At 40.8% G+C, this 22,500-nt stretch overlaps 1 protein-coding gene across 1 annotated transcript in view; it reads left to right on the top strand.

The window, feature by feature from the left end:
• Positions 1-8,201: 8,201 nt before the first annotated feature.
• Positions 8,202-22,500, top strand: part of LOC137300144 (MAGUK p55 subfamily member 3-like) — a 49,883-nt gene continuing 35,584 nt past the window's right edge. Inside the window, exons 1-4 of the mRNA XM_067969229.1 lie at positions 8,202-8,226; positions 15,638-15,756; positions 16,386-16,463; positions 21,312-21,392. Coding sequence (XP_067825330.1) covers positions 8,202-8,226; positions 15,638-15,756; positions 16,386-16,463; positions 21,312-21,392 — 303 coding nt within the window. The remainder of the gene's footprint in view (positions 8,227-15,637; positions 15,757-16,385; positions 16,464-21,311; positions 21,393-22,500) is intronic.

Below are 22,500 nucleotides of genomic sequence, written 5' to 3'. Positions count from 1 at the left end.
TTGTCCCCCAGCATTAATGAGTGCTTTCAGGATAGGAAAGGAGAAATTGAAGAAAAACAGAATGAAAGGAGATGATGTAATTGTAATCTAGATTGGCACTTCAGTGCAGTCCTCAGGGAGTGCTGCACTCTCTGAGGTATCAGCATCCTTCGGATGAGACATTAAACCAAGGCCGTCTGTGCCCTCAGGTGGATGTAAAAAGTCCCATGGTATGATTCAAAGACGAGCAGGGGAGTTCTCCCGGTGTCCTGGCCAACATTTATCCCTCAACCAACAACTAAAACACATCATCTGGTATTTATTTCATTACTATTTGTGGGATCTTGCTGTCCACAAATTGGCTGCTGCATTTCTTACATTACAACAGTGACTACACTTCAAAAGTACTTCATTGGTTGCAAAGTACTTTGGGATGTCCTGAGGTGGTGATAGGCGCTATATAAATACAAATTATTTCTTTCTTTACTGTGGGTTTACTAACAAATCATCAGTCTAATTTGCTTCTAACAGTCTCTTTTCAATTGAATTTACTCTGTAAAATTTTGAATTAGATTCAGTTATGCACAGGCTGTACTTTCACAGGTTAACCCATTTTGAATTGCATTTATACTGCAATTTTAGCTTCACTGTGAAGTGATCTGACTCCAAAGGAAAGCAATGTGAGATGCTGTGGTGGAGGCAACTTCACAGTGCTTCCATCTGACACCCCATGAAGTATGCAGTGTGGTGTCAAACTTGGTTTAAAAAGGGGATTACTGTCTAGGTGTTTGATGCTGGAGAATAGAACATGCTCAGGTCAGGTATAGTATGGTTAGATGCAGAGTAACATTTCTGTTTCCAAAATATACCTCAGCCCCAACCTCAGAAGGTCAGCTTCTAATGCAGCTTCTAGTTACCGACATGGACTGGTTGGGTCGAATGGCTTGTTTCCATGTTGTAATTTCTATGTAACAAGTGTGATGCTCCATTTCCTGTGATAGATATCCTTTGGCTTCTCTGAGTGAGTTTGCCAATTTAGAGGCAATTTTGTGATGTGGGCCTATGCCCAACTAGGAACTGGGTCGAATCTGCCCAGACTCATTCCACATATAAATCTTACAGCCAAAAGACAGAGGAGACCTTCAATCCATCAGTCAGTCTCGATTCAGTCCCAGATTCCAGAGATCAATGGTCAGTGCGTTAACCCATTCCATCCCCCTTTATAAAAAAAATTCTATAAAATGTGTTAGTATCTTGTTCGCAACACAGAATCATGGGAAAATGAGCAGGCTGGCAGTACGATACCTGTTTGTTTTGGCTTTGTTTCTTCTTGCTGTCCTCTTCATTCCTTTGGTGATAGGATGATTTCCCCCACCCCCTCAAATAAAATTACTGGTAAATCCTACCAAAAGTTTCATCTTAAAAAGATGTTTTCAATCAGGGCTGAATGTTCTGCATGTAAAGCCCAAGGCTGCCTCACACACAAAGGCTTTTTATATGTCTCGATAAATAAACAGATTGAATCATCACATATTTTCCTCCTGGCTCCTGTCTTCTCCACTCAATTTCAGCAATTAAACTTAAACGCAACAAAGAATTCTGACCAGAAATACAAACTCCTGCAATACGGGCTTTCCAAATTCGCAGCAGCCACGTTCTTCTTGATATCCACCTCAAATCATTATTTCTCAAACTTGTTAGGAACAGAAATGTATTTAAAGGCGTGACTAATGTATTGGGTATTTTGGTCAATGAAATTTCAACCAGTGTTTTACAAAAATTTGCACATATTTTATAGTGATAATGTTTATTGAGGGAGCTTTCCGCTGCTGAACTGTAATCTTTCAACTCTCCCCCGCACCTGTAGAACTATGAGGTGCAGGATAAGATGTTGATTATTAGAGCTTCCTCGCCAGTGGTTAGAAATGTTTTTAAAATCCTGTGTTTTTTTAAAGAAAGAAATGCTTCTAATATTTTTCCTTCTCCTTAGAAGCTGTTGACTCTTGCAAGGTATCAGAGGCTGCCAGCTTCCATGGACTACGGTTCCATAGTCCATGGTTGCCAACTTTGCTAGGACATACTCCTGGAGGTTTGATTATGTGATACTTGCTCACAGTTTGCAAATGTTATTGCATTTACCTTATGTCGTTCGAGTCCCCTGTAGATGAGGGGTTTTATTCCCCATGAGCCGATATAAAAAAATGTTTTTACTTACTGGCAAGGTCGGACTGGGTATTGGGGAATTTCCCGAGTGCCCTCATGAATGGATGCCTACCACCCTGAGAGTTGCACTTTCTGATCCCCCAGCACCTCAGAGAGTGATCAATTCTTTACAATCTTAAACAAAAGCAGAAAATGCTGGAAACACTCAGCAAATCAGATGGCATCTGTTGGCAACCCTGCCACACACACAGGCATGGGGAGCTGAAGGGTGGGAATTTAAATGTTATTTCACATTCCACTTCAATGAAAAATGATAGGGTGGAAAAAACAAGTCCAGTAGTGGTTTACAATCCATTCATTCCCAAAATGATCTTATAATTCCTTTACTGGTAGGCTTAGGAAAAGATGCAGCAAAAATGGCAGGGGGAGGCAGATGGAAAAAGGAACTGATGGGATTAAAATGGCTAACGCTGCAGCTAAAATATGAACATCTATTATTTGGTCATTTTATTGCCTACGGTGCTCACACATGCTCCAGTGTAACCTAACGTGCTAGCAGAAACCTGTGGGCTGCAAACATTGATCTCCAACACCAGCCAGGCCTCGCCCAAGCCCCTCTACACACTCGTGTAAAGCGGCTGTGCTACAGTCCTTCAAACCAGGCTACATCGCTGACAAAATTGCATGGTAATTTTAGGTATCGTCCACAGTTAGTAAGTCTCCTCCTCCATCACCAGGCTCCGCTCGCGGTGCTTGGTTATGTCAAATTCCCATTTCGCTCAATAACCACCACACTCATGCAGCTCACCAGCCCAGTCACACACTCTGAATCGATGCTGGCCTCTGGGCCTGCACGTCAAGGCTTCGTCACCTCTGCCCATCAACTCCACTTCCCTATTTTCTCCCGGGTTGCTTACAGCAGTGCTCGGGAGATCAATCCTCAATTTCGGGAGAATCCCGGACGATCCGCCTGGGTTGACAACCCTAGTGCCAGGCCTCCTCCGTTACCTTGTCCAAATGGCTATTCTTCATGTGGGAACACAGTGGACAGGACAATCAGGCGGGGTTGTACAACAAGCAGCCGATCCGATATAGACAGCTTTCCACCCCCACCAAAGTTCAAGTTACCCCCACTATATATATTTATTAGGGGATAAAATACTGTGGGCAATTTCTGCAAAGCTTTGTTTAATAAGTAAAACAAGTTCCAGTACTTTCCATGTAAAACCCAATCCATAGTAACATTTTATGATCTCACTAAGAGTACTGAGTGGAAAGCCACACATTTAACCCCAATGGGAGCATACTGTAAGCATCAACACAAGGTTGCACAAGAGAATGGGGGCACTTGCTCAAAGTAAAGGATGATACAGTAGACTCAATCACAACAACACCTCGTTAGAATACTTTCTGGGGAGAAAGGAGGGGAAGGGAAGAAAAAACAAGATTTCCACTCTGCGCTAAGTGTAGCAAGGTCTTTATCAAATTCTATGTTTTCTTGCACGCAGCGCACAAAGGAAATCTTCCCCCTTGTTTCAATTAACTCAAGGGATAATACGCCGTTGTTACTGCGTTGTTAACGCTTAAACGTTTTGGAGCACTTCTTTAAAAAATGCTGTTCATGTGGATAATTAAACAGAACAGTTTTGGACATTTGGACAGGGGTGTTGCACCTTAGTTTTATACTGGAGAAATCTGCAGGAAATCAAAGTAAACATTCCTTTTTCTGGTTTGCCTGTGACCTTTCTGTATTTTCTGTTATCCTTCCCGTTTCTTTGCTTCTGCTGTGTACCACTTTCACAAACTGCAGTTGGAATCGTCTATATGTGGTATTGTTTTAGGTCGTCACAAATACATTAGGCAATTGCCACCATTTTATAGGGCTACAACGATTACAATAAAATGATGACATCAATCAGCGTGATTAATTGATGTTGCTGCCTTATAAAGCTAACCATCAGCGTCTATTCACTTACCATGTCCAGCTAACCTTTAATTTCTTTGGAACAGAGGCAACGTACTTATAGTAAATGACAACATGCCAGTATTCTTATTATATTATAGGTAGATTTGGCAAGTTTCAATACTTACCCTTACAATAAATGTTAAAACATTTGGAACCATGCTTGGTGATGGTACATGAAAATGATGCAAAATATCATTAGATTGTCCCATTGGGAAAAGCTGTGTATACAGTCTTTTCAAATCATTGAATAATTTATTCTCTATACTTTACTCAGAAACTATATCATGGCAATGCAAGTGCTTCTGAGGACTATCTTATAGCTGGTCTGTGATTTAACAAAATGCAGTGTGTGCTATGGTCGTTTTTTTTATACGTTCATGGGATGTGGGCGTCGCTGGCGAGGCCGGCATTTATTGTCCATCCCTAATTGCCCTTGAGAAGGTGGTGGTGAGCCGCCTTCTTGAACCGCTGCAATCCGTGTGGTGAAGGTTCTCCCACAGTGCTATTAGGAAGGGAGTTCCAGGATTTTGACCCAGCGACGATGAAGGAACGGCGATATATTTCCAAGTCAGGATGGTGTGTGACTTGGAGGGAAACGTGCAGGTGGTGTTGTTCCCATGTACCTGCTGCTCTTGTCCTTTTAGATGGTAGAGGTCGCGGGTTTGGGAGGTGCTGTCGAAGAAGCCTTGGCGAGTTGCTGCAGTGCATCCTGTGGATGGTACACACTGCAGCCACAGTGCGCCGGTGGTGAAGGGAGTGAATGTTTAGGGTGGTGGATGGGGTGCCAATCAAATGGGCTGCTTTGACCTGGATGGTGTCGAGCTTCTTGAGTGTTGTTGGAGCTGCACTCATCCAGGCAAGTGGAGAGTATTCCATCACACGCCTTGTAGATGGTGGAAAGGCTTTGGGGAGTCATGAGGTGAGTCACTCGCCGCAGAATACCCAGCCTCTGGCCTGCTCTCGTAGCCACAGTATTTATATGTCTGGTCCAGTTAAGTTTCCGGTCAATGGTAACCCCCAGGATGTTGACGGTGGGGGATTCGGCGATAGTAATGCCGTTGAATGTCAAGGGGAGGTGGTTAGACTCTCTCTTGTTGGAGATGGTCATTGCCTGGCACTTGTCTGGCACAAATGTTACTTGCCACTTATGAGCCCAAGCCTGGATGTTGTCCAGGTTTTGCTGCATGCGGGCTCGGACTGCTTCATTATTTGAGGGGTTGCAAATGGAACTGAACACTGTGCAGTCATCAGCGAACATTCCCATTTCTGACCTTATGATGGAGGGAAGGTCATTGATGAAGCAGCTGAAGATGGTTGGGCCTTATGGTCATGTGAATTTAGACCAAATTATTCAATGCAGCAGAGGGAAGGTGGGGAAAGTGTCTTGTTGCACACTGAAATGCTGCATCACATTGTTGTTAAGACCAGGGTTGGCTGCTGCGATTCCCTTACGCACACAGCTGCTCAGGTCAGCCAAGTCGTTCAGCAAAGGCAATCTGCTTCCTGCAGGGCAAGGAAAAGGAAAAACAGGCAGCATCTGTCTGTGCTGTTCTTACAACTGTTAGAAGATGATTCAAGCATTCTGTGGGTTATTCTTCTGGATTGAATTTATCTGCCTATCCACTGATAACAGGGGAAGAGTACATTTCACATGAGACAGTTAAATGGTGAGAAGATAGTGAATAAAAATTAGGGGAGAAAAAAATTAAAGAAACGTTCAATCATAAGACACTGTTTACATTTTGTGGGTGTAATTGCATAGAAATAATTCAGAGCGTCATTGTTATGGATAAAGTTAACTTTACGTGAATGTTGAAGATACTTGTTTCACATGGAAGACATTTTACTGATATAACTAATTTTCAAGGTCATTTTGCAAGTGGTTCGTAGGCTAGCATCTATGATTGAACATCTCAGACATTAATTCCTCTCATTTAATTCTAATAAAGTAATTTATAACATTAATTAGATTTTCACCAAGCAATCCATGCCAGTTTTGCATCAATCCAATCATACATTCGTTGGTGGTGCAATCTCTCCATGGTAACAGAAGGGCTTCTCCTGAGCATTAATCTCCTGCCAGACAACCACTCAAGCAGGTCAACATTTTCTGAGATCATGTGATCATTTAAGAATAGACTAGATAGATAATCAAAGGAAATGAGACTAAAGGAATATGGGAACAGGGCTATGGGCACATGTGATTAGGACTAGAGCTGGTGTGGAGGATAAACACCAACAGGGACTAGTTAGACTGAACGGCCCATTTCCATGTTATAATTTTTATCTAATTATATGTCTCCAGAGAAGCTCAGAACTGTTAATCCTAATCTGAACATCAGGTAAAAACATAGGAATACAAAATAGCCATCACTTCATCGAGCACTCTCAACACTGCATCAGAAATCAAACTGACCAATAATTTTTCCTTCTGTGCTGTAACCATTTCATGTTTCTATGATCAGTCTCCTCCCTAACTTTCTTTCCTTTTGTCTCCACCTCTGTTGAAGGCACTGACTCGTGTGTGGATACGGTCCTAGGTGCCCTAAGCTACCTTACCTAATTGGCCATTCTTCATCTGTCAGCCCCTAGGCAGCAAGTGGCGGCAAGCAATTTGACTGTAGGGGGCATCAACACCAAGCCAGTTCCTCCCTTTGCTCAATGTCCACACACTTTCCAGCAGGGGTCACTGTATAGCAATGAGATGCAGGAACCCTGTCTGATTTTTCTCCCCTGCCTAGCGCAAGAGTGCTGAGGCCTCCCTGGCTGAGATCAGCTAACTCAGGCCAGGGATCAAACCTGAGGCCTTCCCACTCAGTATGGCTTGGTGCACAAACCCTCAAACTACTCCTAGCAATTTGTAATTAAAAAGAGATTCTGAATACATTCCTAGAATTTGGTCAGATTTACATATCTTGCAATAGAGGTTTCCGCATCTAATGCCATTGGTTTGAATCTTACCAACACGGCTTGAGTTTTCTGGTCAGTTTATGATGTTAAAAAGGGGCAGATAGTACATGTTGATAAAACCAGTTAATATGTAGATTCAGGACACTGAGCTTTTCAACAGTGAGCTTTAATAAGGAATCCAGTAGACAATGCAGTTTTAAAAGTGTGCTGTTACACTGCAGACTTCAGACCCAGTGTATAGGTTTGCTGTTCAGTGTGGTATTGAACCAACCATTCCGGGAAGATCCCAGCTTTGATCCCCAGTCTATGCTGAGCTCATTGATCTTGGTTGGGGAGAAGTAGGGCTGCTACAATTGATGTCAGCACACTTGTACAAGGGAGGGGGAAAAATATCAACCAGTTTCTATTTCTGATTATTATCCTTTTACCCCTACTGAAAAGTGAATGTATAGGGTACGAGGTGAAGACTATGATGCTCGTCACAGTTAAAAAGTCTGCCAATACTCACAGTTGTGGTTCACTCATGAAGAGAGGTCAATAGGCATGAAACTGGAGGGCAATTGACACCTTTAGGATGATAATTTGGAATGAGTCAGTGCCTTAAGGAGAAAGAGAGAAGATCTGAGGGGAAAATGTGGAGATTTATTTGATAGGTTTACTATATTAATACAACTGGACTTGATCAACGGAACTACATTGCAAAAGGGTGCTATTCATGCTTAAAGATTATTACAATGATTACAATTATTTCAAGAATGGGCACATTATCTTTCAAAATGGCTCAGGTTTGTGTCTCTCATGGGCACGGATAAGGCTCGTCAGGTCAATCTGCAAATGACAGTTGTGACCATAATCCATACACAGGAATTGCTCTGTGGGCAGTTCAAACTGGCACCTGTTGAATTCTGCTATCTTTCTGAGTTTCTTTTTCTTTCTCCTGGATAGCCAGGTCCGTATTACTGCGAATTTGAGAATCAGACATTCTATACAATGGGAAGCAGTCTGGTGCATTGCAATCCTGTGGATTTATATGGCAAATGACTGCAGTTGTCTCTTTGTTAACACATTTTCTTGTGATCTGTATCCTCTTTTGCAGGAGTTATTGAAGCAGGAGTGCCAGTGAATGAAGCAATAACATCCTCAAAACGTGAAAGGCTTGTCCTTCAGATTCAGTGTAGACACCATGCCAGTTCTGTCAACAGGAGCAGGTATAATACGACTCTGTTTCCTCTATACTTAAGATGTTTGAAATTGATTTACCAGAATTCAATTACAATTCTTTGAATGAATTTCTTGCTTATTCCTTAAAACAAGCATCACGTTTTTAAAAAAAGCCATTTTATAGCTGTCTTGCTAAAAACAATCCTCTCCGTTTTTAACCAAAGTTTGAGCTATGCTTTGACACATGGGAATACAATGAATATTGAAATGCATCTTAAAGGTCAAGTGTCATCCTTTCAGTTGCTTTTATTAGTTTGGAGTTTGATGACCTTAACACTCAGCATAGCCATCCACATATTGCCTACAGTGTACTTGCCGCATTATCACTGCACGTGACAACAGAAAGGTAAGCCTATATCTGGAACAGAACAAATGGTTTTGATAACAATGCAGGATCATGATGCAATACAAGATCTTTAAAGGCATGAAATTCCTACCCTTTACTGATCTCAGCTCAGGTCTCCTTCCAAAATTTACAACCAGCAGTCTGTGTACTTAAGTTGATGCAGCATTCAGGGATCAGTCAAATAATTTAATAAAGAAAAATGATTGGAGTGAACTGAAGAGAAAAATCATTATATGGGATAACATGCTGTTGGTTTGCTGTAGGCTTCAATAGGAAAAGAGATGTTTTAAATAATCCTTATTTCAAAGAAAGTCTTGCTTGTTGCTGAAGTGCTTCCATGATGAGATTAATAAACTCAAGAACTGCTACCAATTAATTGAGAAACAAAATACCCAATTCATTGTCCTCTTAAATGTCCAAAATGGAGCCCAACATTTGGCACTTCACCAAAGTATGCAATATACATTTTTCATGATGCTGGAATTCATTGTGAAGTTATTATATGTAAAATAAAACTCCCATTTTGGCAGCTGTTTGTAAGTGAATGCAATTAAATGTAATGAGGACAAGAAACATATGCAATAATAGTCTATTATAATGTGCTAGTCACCGTATTGTTCAACATACTTTAGGAGACATGCCTTGTCGCAGCACAATGAAGTACTCAGCAATCTACAGAGTTTTTTAAAAATGTATGATTGTTGCATTTCTTTTACTTTAAAAGTGACAACCAATATATTTAAGCATAAATCCACTGAAATGGAATAGCGGAAATTAAAAAGGGGAAAAAAGTGACTGGAAGAAGTTATATTCCTGAGATGTAATGGGGAGTAGGGCACTTGTTTTTTCTATTGTAATATTCCCTCTGTATGGTTTTAAGGCATGACTGATTGCAAACATCAAGGAGTGGAGGCAGAAGGCTCCAATGGCTCCAATCATAGCTGATGTGATTAGTTTAATATTTTTAATTCTCCCACCAACTTTCCTGCAGCAGCTCATGCTCCTTGTCTGGCTGACTCATTGTGCTAAGATACCAGTTAACTCTGCTGCTGCTACACAATTTTCAAGGGAAAAAAAAATCAGAATCTGTTTGCTCTCTGCATTTTGTGCACATGTAAGTTTCAGAATTGTACACACATAAGCAGGTACAGAGCAGTGAAAGCTGTGGATTCTGTACAACAAAGCACAGCAGCACAGTGGGTAAACCCTGATGCGGGAACAGATGTAGAGAATACAAGGACAGCCAGGTAATCAAAAACCACACAAGTGTAACAGCTCATAGAATAATAAATAAACATTCCTACCAGTCTTCTCCTGAAGGCAGTGATTGATGCTGGGACACCATCAGCCTCCTGGTACCTTATCCAAGGAGCCAGACTTCATTTTGATTCGGGGGGGGAGGGGTGGTAATTTTGAACTTACCGCTGGAATGTTAATCTGGCATTGCAGGTCGAGTGCCCGTTATAAAAGATGCCGAATTTTCCTTTCCATTCACTTCAATGGAAAGAAAGAATTGTGCGGTTTGGATAACGGGTTCCTGATCTGCAACACCAGCTTTACGCTCCAGCGGTAAGTTGAAAATTACACCCGAGATGTTGAGTGCCCACAGGTTATTTGACCATTGAGCAACATAGCCGAGCCTAATCTGGTCCTCACCCAGTACCCCCACACACTTGCTACCAGAGGTCACTGGATAGACGCAGGAGTAAGAACTCCTCTTCAGGCCAGGGACATCAAGCTCAATTGTGTCACCTTCACACCAACACTTGGACCTTACTGGTACCTTACCACACAGTGCATTATCCACCAAGCATTTAAGGGAGTCTAAAGAAGGCAACATTTTTTGAAGAAGAATTTGCATTTATATAGCATCTTTCACATCTTCCGTATGTCCCAAAGCACATTGCATTTCAAACGTAAACTATAGGTTGTAATCAGTGTTATGAGGCCAATTTGTGCACAATAAGGTTCCACGAACAGCAAATGGATGAATGACTAGATAATCAGTTTTTGGTTAAAATACCAGGAGAACTCCCCGTTACAGAGCATGAAACCTTTTTTTGTTGACATAAGCAAGTCGCCATAGTTTAAAGTCTCATTTGAGAGATACCTCAGATAATGCAGCAATTCCTCAGCACTGCACTCAATTATCAATGTAGAATATGTACTGAGGTCCATAGAAAGGTTTGAACCCACAGCCTGTTGACTCAGAGCAAGTGTGCTACCACTGAGCCAAGTGACATAATTAGCATGGATAACAAATAATATAGTTCCTGTGGACATAAACAAAACCATCATAAATAGATAAGATTGAGCAATTATCAAAGTTAAAGGGTCATTCTTACATATATTAAAACATAAGTTCAAGGTAAAGAAATGTTATCCAAATGCAGAGAAAATAAAAGACAAACCTTCACTTTACATTAAAAAACTACTCCAGGAATGGGTCCCATAGCAGATGTCAGGTGAGAGTAATTAAATCAGCCAATTAGGGAAGTACAAGAGTAGAGGTCATGTGATAATGACTGCCTAGCCCCAAGTGATTAACACATTTTTCAACTATAAGTATGACCTGATTTGGTGAAATGAGAAGTCTCAAATCACTGCAGCCTATTTTCAGAAACATGAGTTGTTAACTCTTTGAGGACTGAATGTCAAATTTCAAAATTAGAAAAATATTCTGCAGAAATGAATACTGTAAAGTATAATTCATGTTTCACAATAGTGGAAGACTTTAATCTCAGAATAATTTTTTTTAAATTGCATTATTTGATGCAGAAATGCAGTTTTGCCTCAAAACTATTTAGAGATAATTATACTTTGAGAGTTGAAACTTTGTTAAAGTGTTTTTTAGTTATTAAAGATCAGCAGTACGAAGTAAATTAATCAAAATATAATCCTGCAACTGTGGAGGGACTTCCATTTTCTCCTTCAATTTGTACACATTATATGTGCCTGGATTATGCTAAAGTAGCTCTCAACTGGACAGCAGCAAGGAGCACGACAAATGCAACTGATATAATGATGGTAGATTAATCCATGGCAGCCTAATTTATGTATATTTCTAAGTTACCATTTATACTAAAGATAGAATGTCACATTTTACTATGAATTTGTAGCTGACATACTTCACGGTTCCCAGTACTCAACATGCAGTTATTTACATCAAAAGAAAAGCTCCCACTTCAAGTTTCAATGTTGTATCGCACTGACTGGATAAATAATTGGGTGTAAATTTCAGACCAGCTTCAACCAAAGAACTTGTCAATATGCGTCAGGCAATTAATTTAATATCATACAAACTTTTGCAAGGACAGCACTCAATACAAACCCTGAGAGATCACAAATCTGATGCTGATGGCAAAGATGGGGTAAGAGGAATCAATCTAAAATACTTCAGTCTATAAATGCCAAGAAACAATTTTAGGAATGTAATTCTACTGGGGAGTTTTCAAGTACTTAACTTTCCTTAATAAAAACAGAAAATGCTGGAGAAGCTCAGCAAGTCAGGCAGCATCTGTGGAGAAAGAAACAGAGTTAATGTTTCAGGTCGAAGACCTTTCGTCAGAAGTCTTTGACCTGAAACGTTAACTCTGTTTCTCTCTCCACAGATGCTGCCGGACTTGCTGAGCTTCTCCAGCATTTTCTGTTCTTATTTCAGATTTCCAGCATCTGCAGTATTTTGCTTTTGACTTAACTTTGCTTTGTGTCCTGCAAAACTCATGTCAGCCTTGGCTCAGTGGGAGCACTCTTGTCTCTGAGTCAGAAGGTCATGACTTCAAGCCCCCACTCCAGAAACTTGAGCATTCAATCTAGGTTCATACAACAGTGCAGCACTGTTGGAGGTGTTGCCTTTTGGATGTGACGTTAAACTGAAGCCCCGCATGCTCTCTCAGGTGTACGTAAAAGATCCCATGGCATAATTTGAAGCGGAGCAGGGGATTTGTCTTATCAACATTTCTCCCTCAACCAACATCACTGAAACAGTTTTATTGGTCAGTTTATTTATCTTGTTTCTATTTGTGGGACCTTGTTGTGTGTAAATTGGTTGCCACATTTCAACAGTGATTATACTTCAAAAGTACTTCATTAGCTGTGAAGTGCCTGGGGCATCCTGAAGTTGTGAAAGGTGCTATATAAATGCAAGTTTCTTTGTTCTAATGTGTTTTCAAACATTAACTGAAACAGACAACTCAACAATAAATTTGCAAGAAGCAGTTTATGTTTCAAAAGTGTATGTTTAATGGGTATTGAGATGTGTGCTGATCAGTAGGGACATGCCCAGTGATATTGTTAACTAATCTTCTCCCCACAGACTCAGTCATTGTTAATAGCTTGAGTGGCATAGGTGAAGTATCTAATTAGCGTGACTAGTTCAATTGATTGCCTTGACCATAAAAGGGCACAGTCATCTCATTGGGGATGATAGGTATGCAATTATGATAACTACAGTACAGCCACCTCAGCTGTCACCAACAGCAATGTCACCCTGGTACCATGGACGTAGTCTAAGTAGCAGTCTCAGTAACACTGCTGGGTGTGATGAATTTATCCAGTGTAATCTTCATATACACTTTAAAATTCTGCAGTAAATCTTTCTATCATATCTTGTTTGCTGAGGCTAATTTTCACTGTTGTGGGGGCAATGTTACTGACCACTTGATCTAATGAAGAAAGCAGCAAATTTGAGTTCAGTTATAGTAAACAGTGAGCTCAACTTGAAATTGATGCATTCTTTGATTCAAAGAATGATTTAAAGCCTCTCTAACCCTTTAGACTGCACTCCTCATTTTTTAGGTTGTGAACCCAATCTAAAATTGACAATATACTTAATAAATAACAAAAAAAATACGACACCACTAACCGCTTCCTATAACTGAACTGGAATGAATGTTTTCAATTGCATTATAAATAAAGAACTTACATTTATATAGCACCTTTCATGTCCTCAGGACATCTGAAATCACTTCACAGTCAATGAAGTGTAGTCACTGTTGTAATGTAGGCAAACACGCAGGCAATTTATATACAGCAAGATCCGACAAACAGCTTTGAGATAAATAACCAGATAATCTGTTTTAGTGGTGTTGGTTGAGGGATGTTGGGCAGGACGCTGGAAGATCTCCCCTGCTATTAAGAGACTCAGTCAGTGCAGAGGAAATGTAAATGTTTTATCAGTATAGATACTGACTTTCATGTATTTATAAAATATTATCTCTCTGCTCTTTACTGTGTAAGTAACAAAAGATTAATGTTCAGCTTTTCATGATAATAAATGGGTAACAATTAAATGGAAACGACAATATGATTTCATTCAATTATATAGTTTGGGAATTAAGGCACTGGAATGGTTGCACTGTACTTAAGTTCCCTATCAATCAGTTGCACTCTATGTAAATCACACAGTTCATGACTATTGAACAGATTGCATGAGACTTGCAATAGACTATTATGTTGGAAACTAAAGAATTATAAAATCTAAATCAGGCCCATTCAGATTGCTCCCAATATTTTCATTCATTTTTGGAATTGGAAATGTTCCTGTCTGAAAAAGCAGCGCGATGCACAGTGCAACATTTTGTATATTCTTTTCTATGTTGTGCACATGTTCACTGCCATTGGCAGTAAGTACCAAAAATGCACATAACTTCATATTTCTCTTGCTTTGAATCTTACTTTACATTGTATATATTTGATCCATTTGAGTTTCATGATGCTCCACTAATGACATGCCCCAGGCAATGGATTCATGGCAATTGGAAGAGAAATCGTTTATATTATTTAAATATTGAAAGACAAAAAGGAATTGTATGTAAAGCAGCTCGTTAATAAATGTATTGTTTTGATTTAAAGAGGAAGTGTATCCTATTGAATAATCATTAATTTATAAATGTTAGTAGGAGAGGTCAGAAACCTGTACACTTACAGGTATCTCTCACTTACCCCTTGTTACCAATTTGTATGCTGCTGTTTAAAGGAAGCCCTGAAGAAAATGTTTTGTGTCCAGCTGAAGTGAGACTATGAAATTATTTTTGGGATTATGAATGGGGAAAGTGGATTATGCACAGCATTTCCTATTCAAACGTCGCTGGAGTTATATACAAAAACTCTAAATTTCCTTGTAGGTTCCGCTGGACTCCTGGCATAACTCCAACAAAACCCACTGGAAAAGGCAGGACTCAGTTATTCTGTGTCCCTTATGATTCTGGGAATTCCAGGTCGGACTTGTAAGGGGTGGAACTTCCACCCGCCCCTTACAAGGCCCATGTCACCAAGGGGATAGAAACTCCCGACACTTGGAGTTCTCATTTCCCCAGCTAAGTCAAGACTCAGCAATGATAGGCCATGGGAAATGAAGCATACCGATGGGTGCAAGTGGGGTGGGGGGGGGGGGGGGTGCAAGGGGAGGTCCAGGCTAGAGAAGAAGTCTAGACCTGAACAGAAGAAATATTGGTACGTTTTCAGACCCTTTGCATGGGGGTGAGGGGGGTGGGGGGCGCTGAGGGGGATCACAATGGAGTCTGGGTTGGCCTGAGCAATGCCCCTCCCCAAGTGGCAGATGGGTACCTGATTTTTTGGCTGCATGGGGCAGGCAGGCATCAGAATAATGTGCACAGTGGTACGGGTGCCAGCTAGCTCTCTGCTAATTAGGTTCCCTCCTGCTGACTCCACTGGCAGGATCAGCATTGGTGGACACAGGTGTAACCACCAGGATTGTGGTCCATGGATTTTTGGGGTCAAAATGTCTGCTGCCATACGGAATCTAAATCAGTGAAACAAAGGTTGACTCAAGGTGTTGGTAAATGTACAGATGTATCCCTTTATAACATTTAGGATTATAAGCAAAGCCATTTGGTTCCCAAATGCTTTACTAAGTCTGCTAAATAACAGATCATTCAGAACAATGCCCAACTGTCAAGAAATTAAGGCTAAAACACTCGACAGCCCCACAGGGAATCATTGTGTTGTTTTCTGTGACAGTCCCACAGGGTATCATTGTGGTGTTTTCTGTGACAGTCCCGTAGGGTATAATTGTGGTGTTTTCTGTGCAGGATTACATGAAGTACTGGCTCTTCTGACAGCACAGCTAAGACCAGATGCTAATCTCACAGCAGAAATTGGCTTCCTTACAGAAGTCTTCAGTGAAAAAAGTTTCAACTCGCTCATGAAGGTATAGTATTGCAAATGGCGTAGTACAGACCACAGAGCTATGACTTTACTATGTTGCACTGTAACACAAAACACCCTGCTAGCCCTGGCTTCAGGGAGAAGGAGTTTAAGATTTGATTTGTGGGAATAAATGGAAACCACATTAAACAGCTTGGTATTTGTTTCATGTAGCCCTGACTGAAAGATTAGTGCAGAATAATATTGACAACAATACACTATGAATTGATCTGCAGTAACTATTAGATTTGATGGCTTCCATTCGATCCTTTTTTATTACACACATCAACATGTATGCATTTTTTACTGTACGATTATGGAGCTAGGTAAACTCATAAGGGAGAATGGAATAGAAGGTAATGCTGATAAGGTTAGGTGAAGAGGGGTGGGAGGAGGCTTGTGTGGAGCATAAACACCAGCATGGGCCAGTTGGGCCAAATGGCCTGTTTGTGTGCTGTACATTCTATGTAGCTATTTGCTTTATCACTGAATGCTTCAGAATGCCAGTTCTATGCCTGGGCGGCAAGTTGAAAATCTCCCCCTATAGCTCAGCTGTTTATCGGCAGTTCATTTAATCATAGATTCGCCTGGATGGAGTAAAAGTTGGGTAAATAGTCTTCGTTTCCATTACAGATTCATCAGAAGCTCGGGCAGTTTGTCAGGCAAGGCCCATCCCCTGCCCTACATAGCGCAGCAGCTTTAGCGGAGGATGTAAGTAGCTACAATCAGACGTCTGGGTGCTTGGCAACAGAATGCCGTCACTCCTCATGGCAACACTGTGCACATGGTTGAATTGAAAAAAGATTGTGCTATAAGCAATTTTGAGATTCACAGGATGATTCCCTTATAGTGCCAGAGAATGATATCTCTCTTCACTGCATTTACCATCGGTCAGTGGGATGTGACACCATCCATAGTCGACTGGGCAAATACATTATCTTGTTGGTAATACTGAATTTATAAATGCAAAATTAAGCTACACAGTATCATCCTTGCTGCTCAATACAATACTAACTGTCAGGAAAGTACAAAGTCTGATTTGTTTTTATTTTTTAATAGTACAGTAATCATATTTTCATGCCTCATAATAAGTGCAGAAAATTAATCATATTTGTAGCAGCTTATGCAGCATTACAGTGAAATTTCATTTGCCTTAAATAATGTAACTATAACAGAAGGTTCATTAAGTCAGGAAGTGGCTAAGTGAACAGTGGATAGTGCAGGGAATTGAAATTAAATTAGAGATGGATACAGGGCAGAGCTGAATCATCACTTGGAGAACAAAAAGACAACCCAATTCTCGAGGCAGCTGAAAAGGAAAAGAAATGAGAACTTTTTCTTTTGCCTTAGAAACTTGAATTAATAAGAAAAGATGAAGGAAGAAGAAAAAATATTGTAAAAAGAATTTGAAATGAGCGAGAGCAGAAACACAACCGATCAGATAGACATAGCCAACTGAGATTGAGCTACAAAGAGGGATAACCTCTTCCTGGAACTAAATCTTTGGAGAGCACTTTTAGCAAGTGTAACTAAGTGATTCAGTAAATTGCAAGATGAAGTCCTTTTTGACTGGATGCACCAGTTTTATTGATCTGAGGTTTTATTCCACTGCTTCTAGTGAGGTAAATAATATAAGGTCACCAGATTTGCACAATAACTGGGCGGTACATAATTAAAACAGGAGGACTATTTTATTTAATTACATCATAAGTAAAATAGAATGTTTGATTCTCTTTCTTAAAATATATATGATGTGGAGATGCCGGTGATGGACTGGGGTTGACAATTGTAAACAATTTCACAACACCAAGTTATAGTCCAACAAATTTATTTTAAATTCCATAAGCTTTCGGAGGCTTCCTCCTTCCTCAGGTTCACCATTCGCAACCCCTCAAATAATGAAGCAGTCCGAGCCCGCATGCAGCAAGACCTGGACAACATCCAGGCTTGGGCTCATAAGTGGCAAGTAACATTCGCGCCAGACAAATGCCAGCCATTGACCATCTCCAACAAGAGAGAGTCTAACCACCTCCCCTTGACATTTAATGGCATTACCATCACCGAATCCCCCATCATCAACATCCTGGGGGTCACCATTGACCAGAAACTTAACTGGACCAGCCATATAAATACTGTGGCTACAAGAGCAGGTCAGAGGCTGGGTATACTAGCTCCATTGCTAAATTTATATCTGAGATAGATAGCATTTTGGCAACCAAAGATATTAAGGGATATGGGCCAAAGGTGGGTATATGGAGTTAGATCACAGATCAGCCATGATCTTATCAAATGGTGGAGCAGGCACGAGGGGCTAAATGGCCTACTCCTGTTCCTATGTTCCTATGTTCTGCGGCGAGTGACTCCCAAAGCCTTTCCACCACCATCTACAAGGCACAAGTCAGGAGTGTGATGGAATACTCTCCACTTGCCTGGATGAGTGCAGCTCCAACAACACTCAAGAAGCTCGACACCATCCAGGACAAAGCAACCCGCTTGATTGGCACCCCATCCACCACCCTAAATATTCACTCCCTTCACCACCGGCGCATTGTGGCTGCGGTGTGTACCATCCACAGGATGCACTGCAGCAACTCGCCAAGGCTTCTTCAACAGCACCTCCCAAACCCGTGACCTGTACCACCTAGAAGGACAAGAGCAGCAGGCACATGGGAACAACACCACCTGCACGTTCCCTTCCAAGTCACACACCATCCCGACTTGGAAATATATCGCCGTTCCTTCATCGTCGCTGGGTCAAAATCCTGGAACTCCCTTCCTAACAGCACTGTGGGAGAATCTTCAACACACGGACTGCGGCAGTTCAAGAAGGCGGCTCACCACCACCTTCTCAAGGGCAATTAGGGATGAGCAATAAATGCCGGCCTTGCCACATCCCATGAACGAATAAAAAAAAACTTGCTATTTACAGAAGTTTCTTTAATGCTTGTGATTCATTCAGAAATATCAACATGTAGAAAGATTGTGAGTGAATCACAATTGTCAGCAACACAAATTAACCAAACAGTGACAAGCTAGATGGGCCTACTAGCCTTATGGTCTTTTAACCAATTAATGATTTATGGAAGGCTAGAATTTGAAGAAGTACCAGAACTCGCCAGTGAAGGAGCCAGTGGTATTTTATAGAAATAATTTTGGAAGCTGTCCTTACCCTGATGTGTTTTACTCCACATTTTGTCTTGACTTTTTTGTAAACATTATTTTCCTTTAATTTGGGAAAAAAAGGATAAATCTTCTGTGCTCACAGGTTAGACAGCTATAGTCAAGGCGAGAAGGAAAACCGGAATTTTGTTGTTGGGGATAATGTGCTTTTCTTATCCTACTGATTTCTCCTTTATCATATTGTTTTTTTATGGGCTTTCTATATGTTGCAATAGAGACAGCTGCTCAATTTTCCCCTTTGTTACCTTTATATTGATTAAAATTCTGGCAGAGATCATATTGAATCCAAAGTCAGAACTGCGATAAGCCTGCCAAAAAATACCAGGCTCCATGCTTCATAAGAAGACTTGGACAGCCCAGAAGTCCTTTTTCCCCTTTATTGGGCACACTTTGTAGATTACAGCTTTGGCAGAGGTCGTGTCAGACATGAAGATAAAGTAATAATAAGCCTGTCAAAATTCCAAACTGTATTCTTCATGAGGTGACTTGGCAGCTCATAACCCTGATCTTGGGTGTCAGCCATTTTCAGCTTCAGGTAGTAGCACTCAATGTAAACTTTTTGAAGAGTGTATAAGAAACACAGTCTCAGTAACTGTCTAATAGCCTGTTACATCAACAAAACTATAGCATAACTGAGAGTGATGTTGCTAAACTGACAATTTATCGTATTTTGATAGATGGAGAGAAGATTAAGTTAAATCAAGAAGTAGTGGTTAGGTGGCATTCAGAACAGTAAAATAGAATTTTTAACTATGTTTTCTAAAAGGAAACCTCAGCAGCCATTTTTGTAGCTATGTTTCTGGTCATCTATTAATTTCTGTCCAAAGCATATTTAGAACCTATTTTCTGCAGTGCATACAATTTGGTCTTAGAATCATAGAATGGTTACAGCACAGAAGGAGGACATGCGGCCCGTCGAGCCCGTGCTGGCTCTTTGCAACAGCAATCCAGCTAGTCCCACTGCCCCGCCCTTTCCCCGTAGCCCTGCAAATTTTTTCCCTTCAAGTACTTATCCAATTCCTTTTTGAAAGCCACGATTGAATCTGCAACCACCATCCCCTCAGGCAGTGCATTCCAGATCATAACCACTTGCTGCGTAAAAAAGTTTTTCCTCGTGTCACCTTTTGTTCTCTTGCCAATCGCCTTAAATCTGTGTCATATCATAGGGTCAGGGCACGGCAACCCTACATAGGGTCAGGGCACGGCAACCCTGGGATGAGGGGGTTGTCCTATGAGGAGAAACTGAGTAAAATGGGCCTATATTCGCTGGAGTTTAGAAGAATGAGAGGTGATCTCATTGAAACGTATAAAATTCTTAGAGGGCTTGATAGGGTAGATGCTGAAAGGCTCTTTCCCCTGGCAGAAGAGTCTAGAACTAGGGTCATAGTCTCAAGATCAGAACAGAAGTACTAGGAGTAAGCCATTTAGGACCGAGGGTCTGTACGGCCTACTCCTAGTTCTTCTGTTCTTATGTTCTACATAGGGTCAGCACATGGCCCTACGTAGCATCCTAAGAATATAAGAACATAAGAAATAGGAGCAGGCGTAGGCCATATGGCCCCTCAAGCCTGCCCCGCCATTCAATAAGATTAGGGCTGATCTTCTATCTCAACTCCACTTTCCCGCCCTATCCCATATCCCTTGATTCCCTTAGTCTCCAAAAATCTATCGATCTCAATCTTGAATATACTCAACGACTGAACATCCACAGCCATTTGGGGTAAAGAATTCCAAAGATTCACATCCCTCTGAGTGAATAAATTTTTCCTCATCTTGGTCCTAAATGGCCGACCCCTTATCTTGACACTGTGACCACTAGTTCTAAACTCTCCAGCCAGGGGAAACAGCCTCTCAGCATCTACCCTGTCAAGCCTTCTAAGAATTTTATACATTTCAATGAGGTCATCTCTCATTCTTCTAAACTCCAGAGAATATAGGCCCATTCTACTCAATCTTTCCTCATAGGACAACTCTCTCATCCCAGGAATCAATCTTGTGAACCTTCGTTCCACCCCTTCTAAGGCAAGTATATCCTTCCTCAGGTAAGGAGACCAAAACTGTACACAATACTGCAAGTGGTCTCACCAGGGCCCTATATAATTTCAACAAGACCTCCTTACCCTTATACCCCATCCCACTTGCAATAAAGACTAACATACCATTTGCCTTCCTAATTATTGATGTACCTGCATGTTAACTTTCTGTGATTCATGTACAAGGATACATCAGGTCAGCACCTGGCCATACATCAGGTCACTGCATTTCTAATTCATTGTATGTGAAGCACTTTGAGATATTTCTGAGATTTGTGTTAAGGTGAAACATAACTGTATTTCATTATATACATTTTTGTTATAGTTTTCTTTAAACTTCTTGTAGATATCAGAGGAGCTGCAGAGTGGACCAAACAGCAATGACATAAGGGAACTGATGCATTTATTGGCTAAACCGCACCTCAAGGTAAGAATTCTTTGTAATGTAATAGCCACACATTACATTAGCAGCTTTTTGCATGAAAATAATTATCCTTTTTAGCTTTGGACTTTTTGATTAATAATCTTTATATGAAACATCTTGTGCTTCAATGTGTGATTCCAAGTAGAATTCGCCCACGTAATCAATGTCAACATAGCTGCTGTAACAGCTGCTGTAACAAAGCTTAGAAAGTGGGAGAGAGCAAAATCAGCTTAGAGATCTGGAGCAAGATGTCAACCTTAACTCAGTGGTAGCACTATCGCCTCTGAGTCAGAAGGTCATGGCTTCAAGCCGCACTCCAGAGATTTCAGCACATAATCCAGGCTGACACTTTAGTGCAGTACTGAGGGAGTACTACATTGTCAGAGGTGTTGTTTTTAAGGTAGATGTAAAAAATCCCATGGCACTATTCAAAAAAAAAAGCAGGGGAGGTATCCTGATCAATATTTATCTTTCAGCCAAAATCACTAATGCAGATTATCAAGTTATTTAAAATAAAAACAGAAAATGCTAGAAAAGCTCAGCAAGTCAGGCAGCATACGTGGAGAAAGAAACAGAGTTAACGTTTCAGGTCGAAGACTTTTTGTCAGAATGGTCTGAAACGTTAACTCTGTTTCTTCCTCCACAAAAGCTGCCTTACATGCTGAGCTTTTCTAGCATTTTCTGTTTTTATTTCAGATTTCCAGCATCCGTAGTATTTTGCTTTTGATTTATCTGGTTATTTATCTCAATGCTGTTTTCGGGACCTCACTGAGCATAAATTGGTTGCTGCATTTCCCTACATTACAACAGTGACTAAACTTCAAAAGTACCTCATTTGCTGTGAAGTGCTTTCGAACGTCCTGGGGTCATGAAAGGCGCTATATAAATGCAAGCTCTTTCTTTTTTTCTTACCACCATAAAGCTTAAAGCCAAGAAAAGTTTCATACAATGAACATCAAATCAAGCTATTGGATAAGGATTAACATTAAGAGTGCCCACTCTCCTCCCCTCCTACTCCCCCTCACGGACTAAGGTTCCAAAAGGTACCAGCAGCCACCAGAGACCTCAGTCAAATGGCCATACCTCATTTGTGAACCTTACCAGTGTCAGC

Source organism: Heptranchias perlo, chromosome 30 (genome assembly GCF_035084215.1).
Source record: "Heptranchias perlo isolate sHepPer1 chromosome 30, sHepPer1.hap1, whole genome shotgun sequence".
NCBI classification, from domain to species: domain Eukaryota; kingdom Metazoa; phylum Chordata; class Chondrichthyes; order Hexanchiformes; family Hexanchidae; genus Heptranchias; species Heptranchias perlo.
This window is presented reverse-complemented; position numbering and strand designations above follow the sequence as displayed.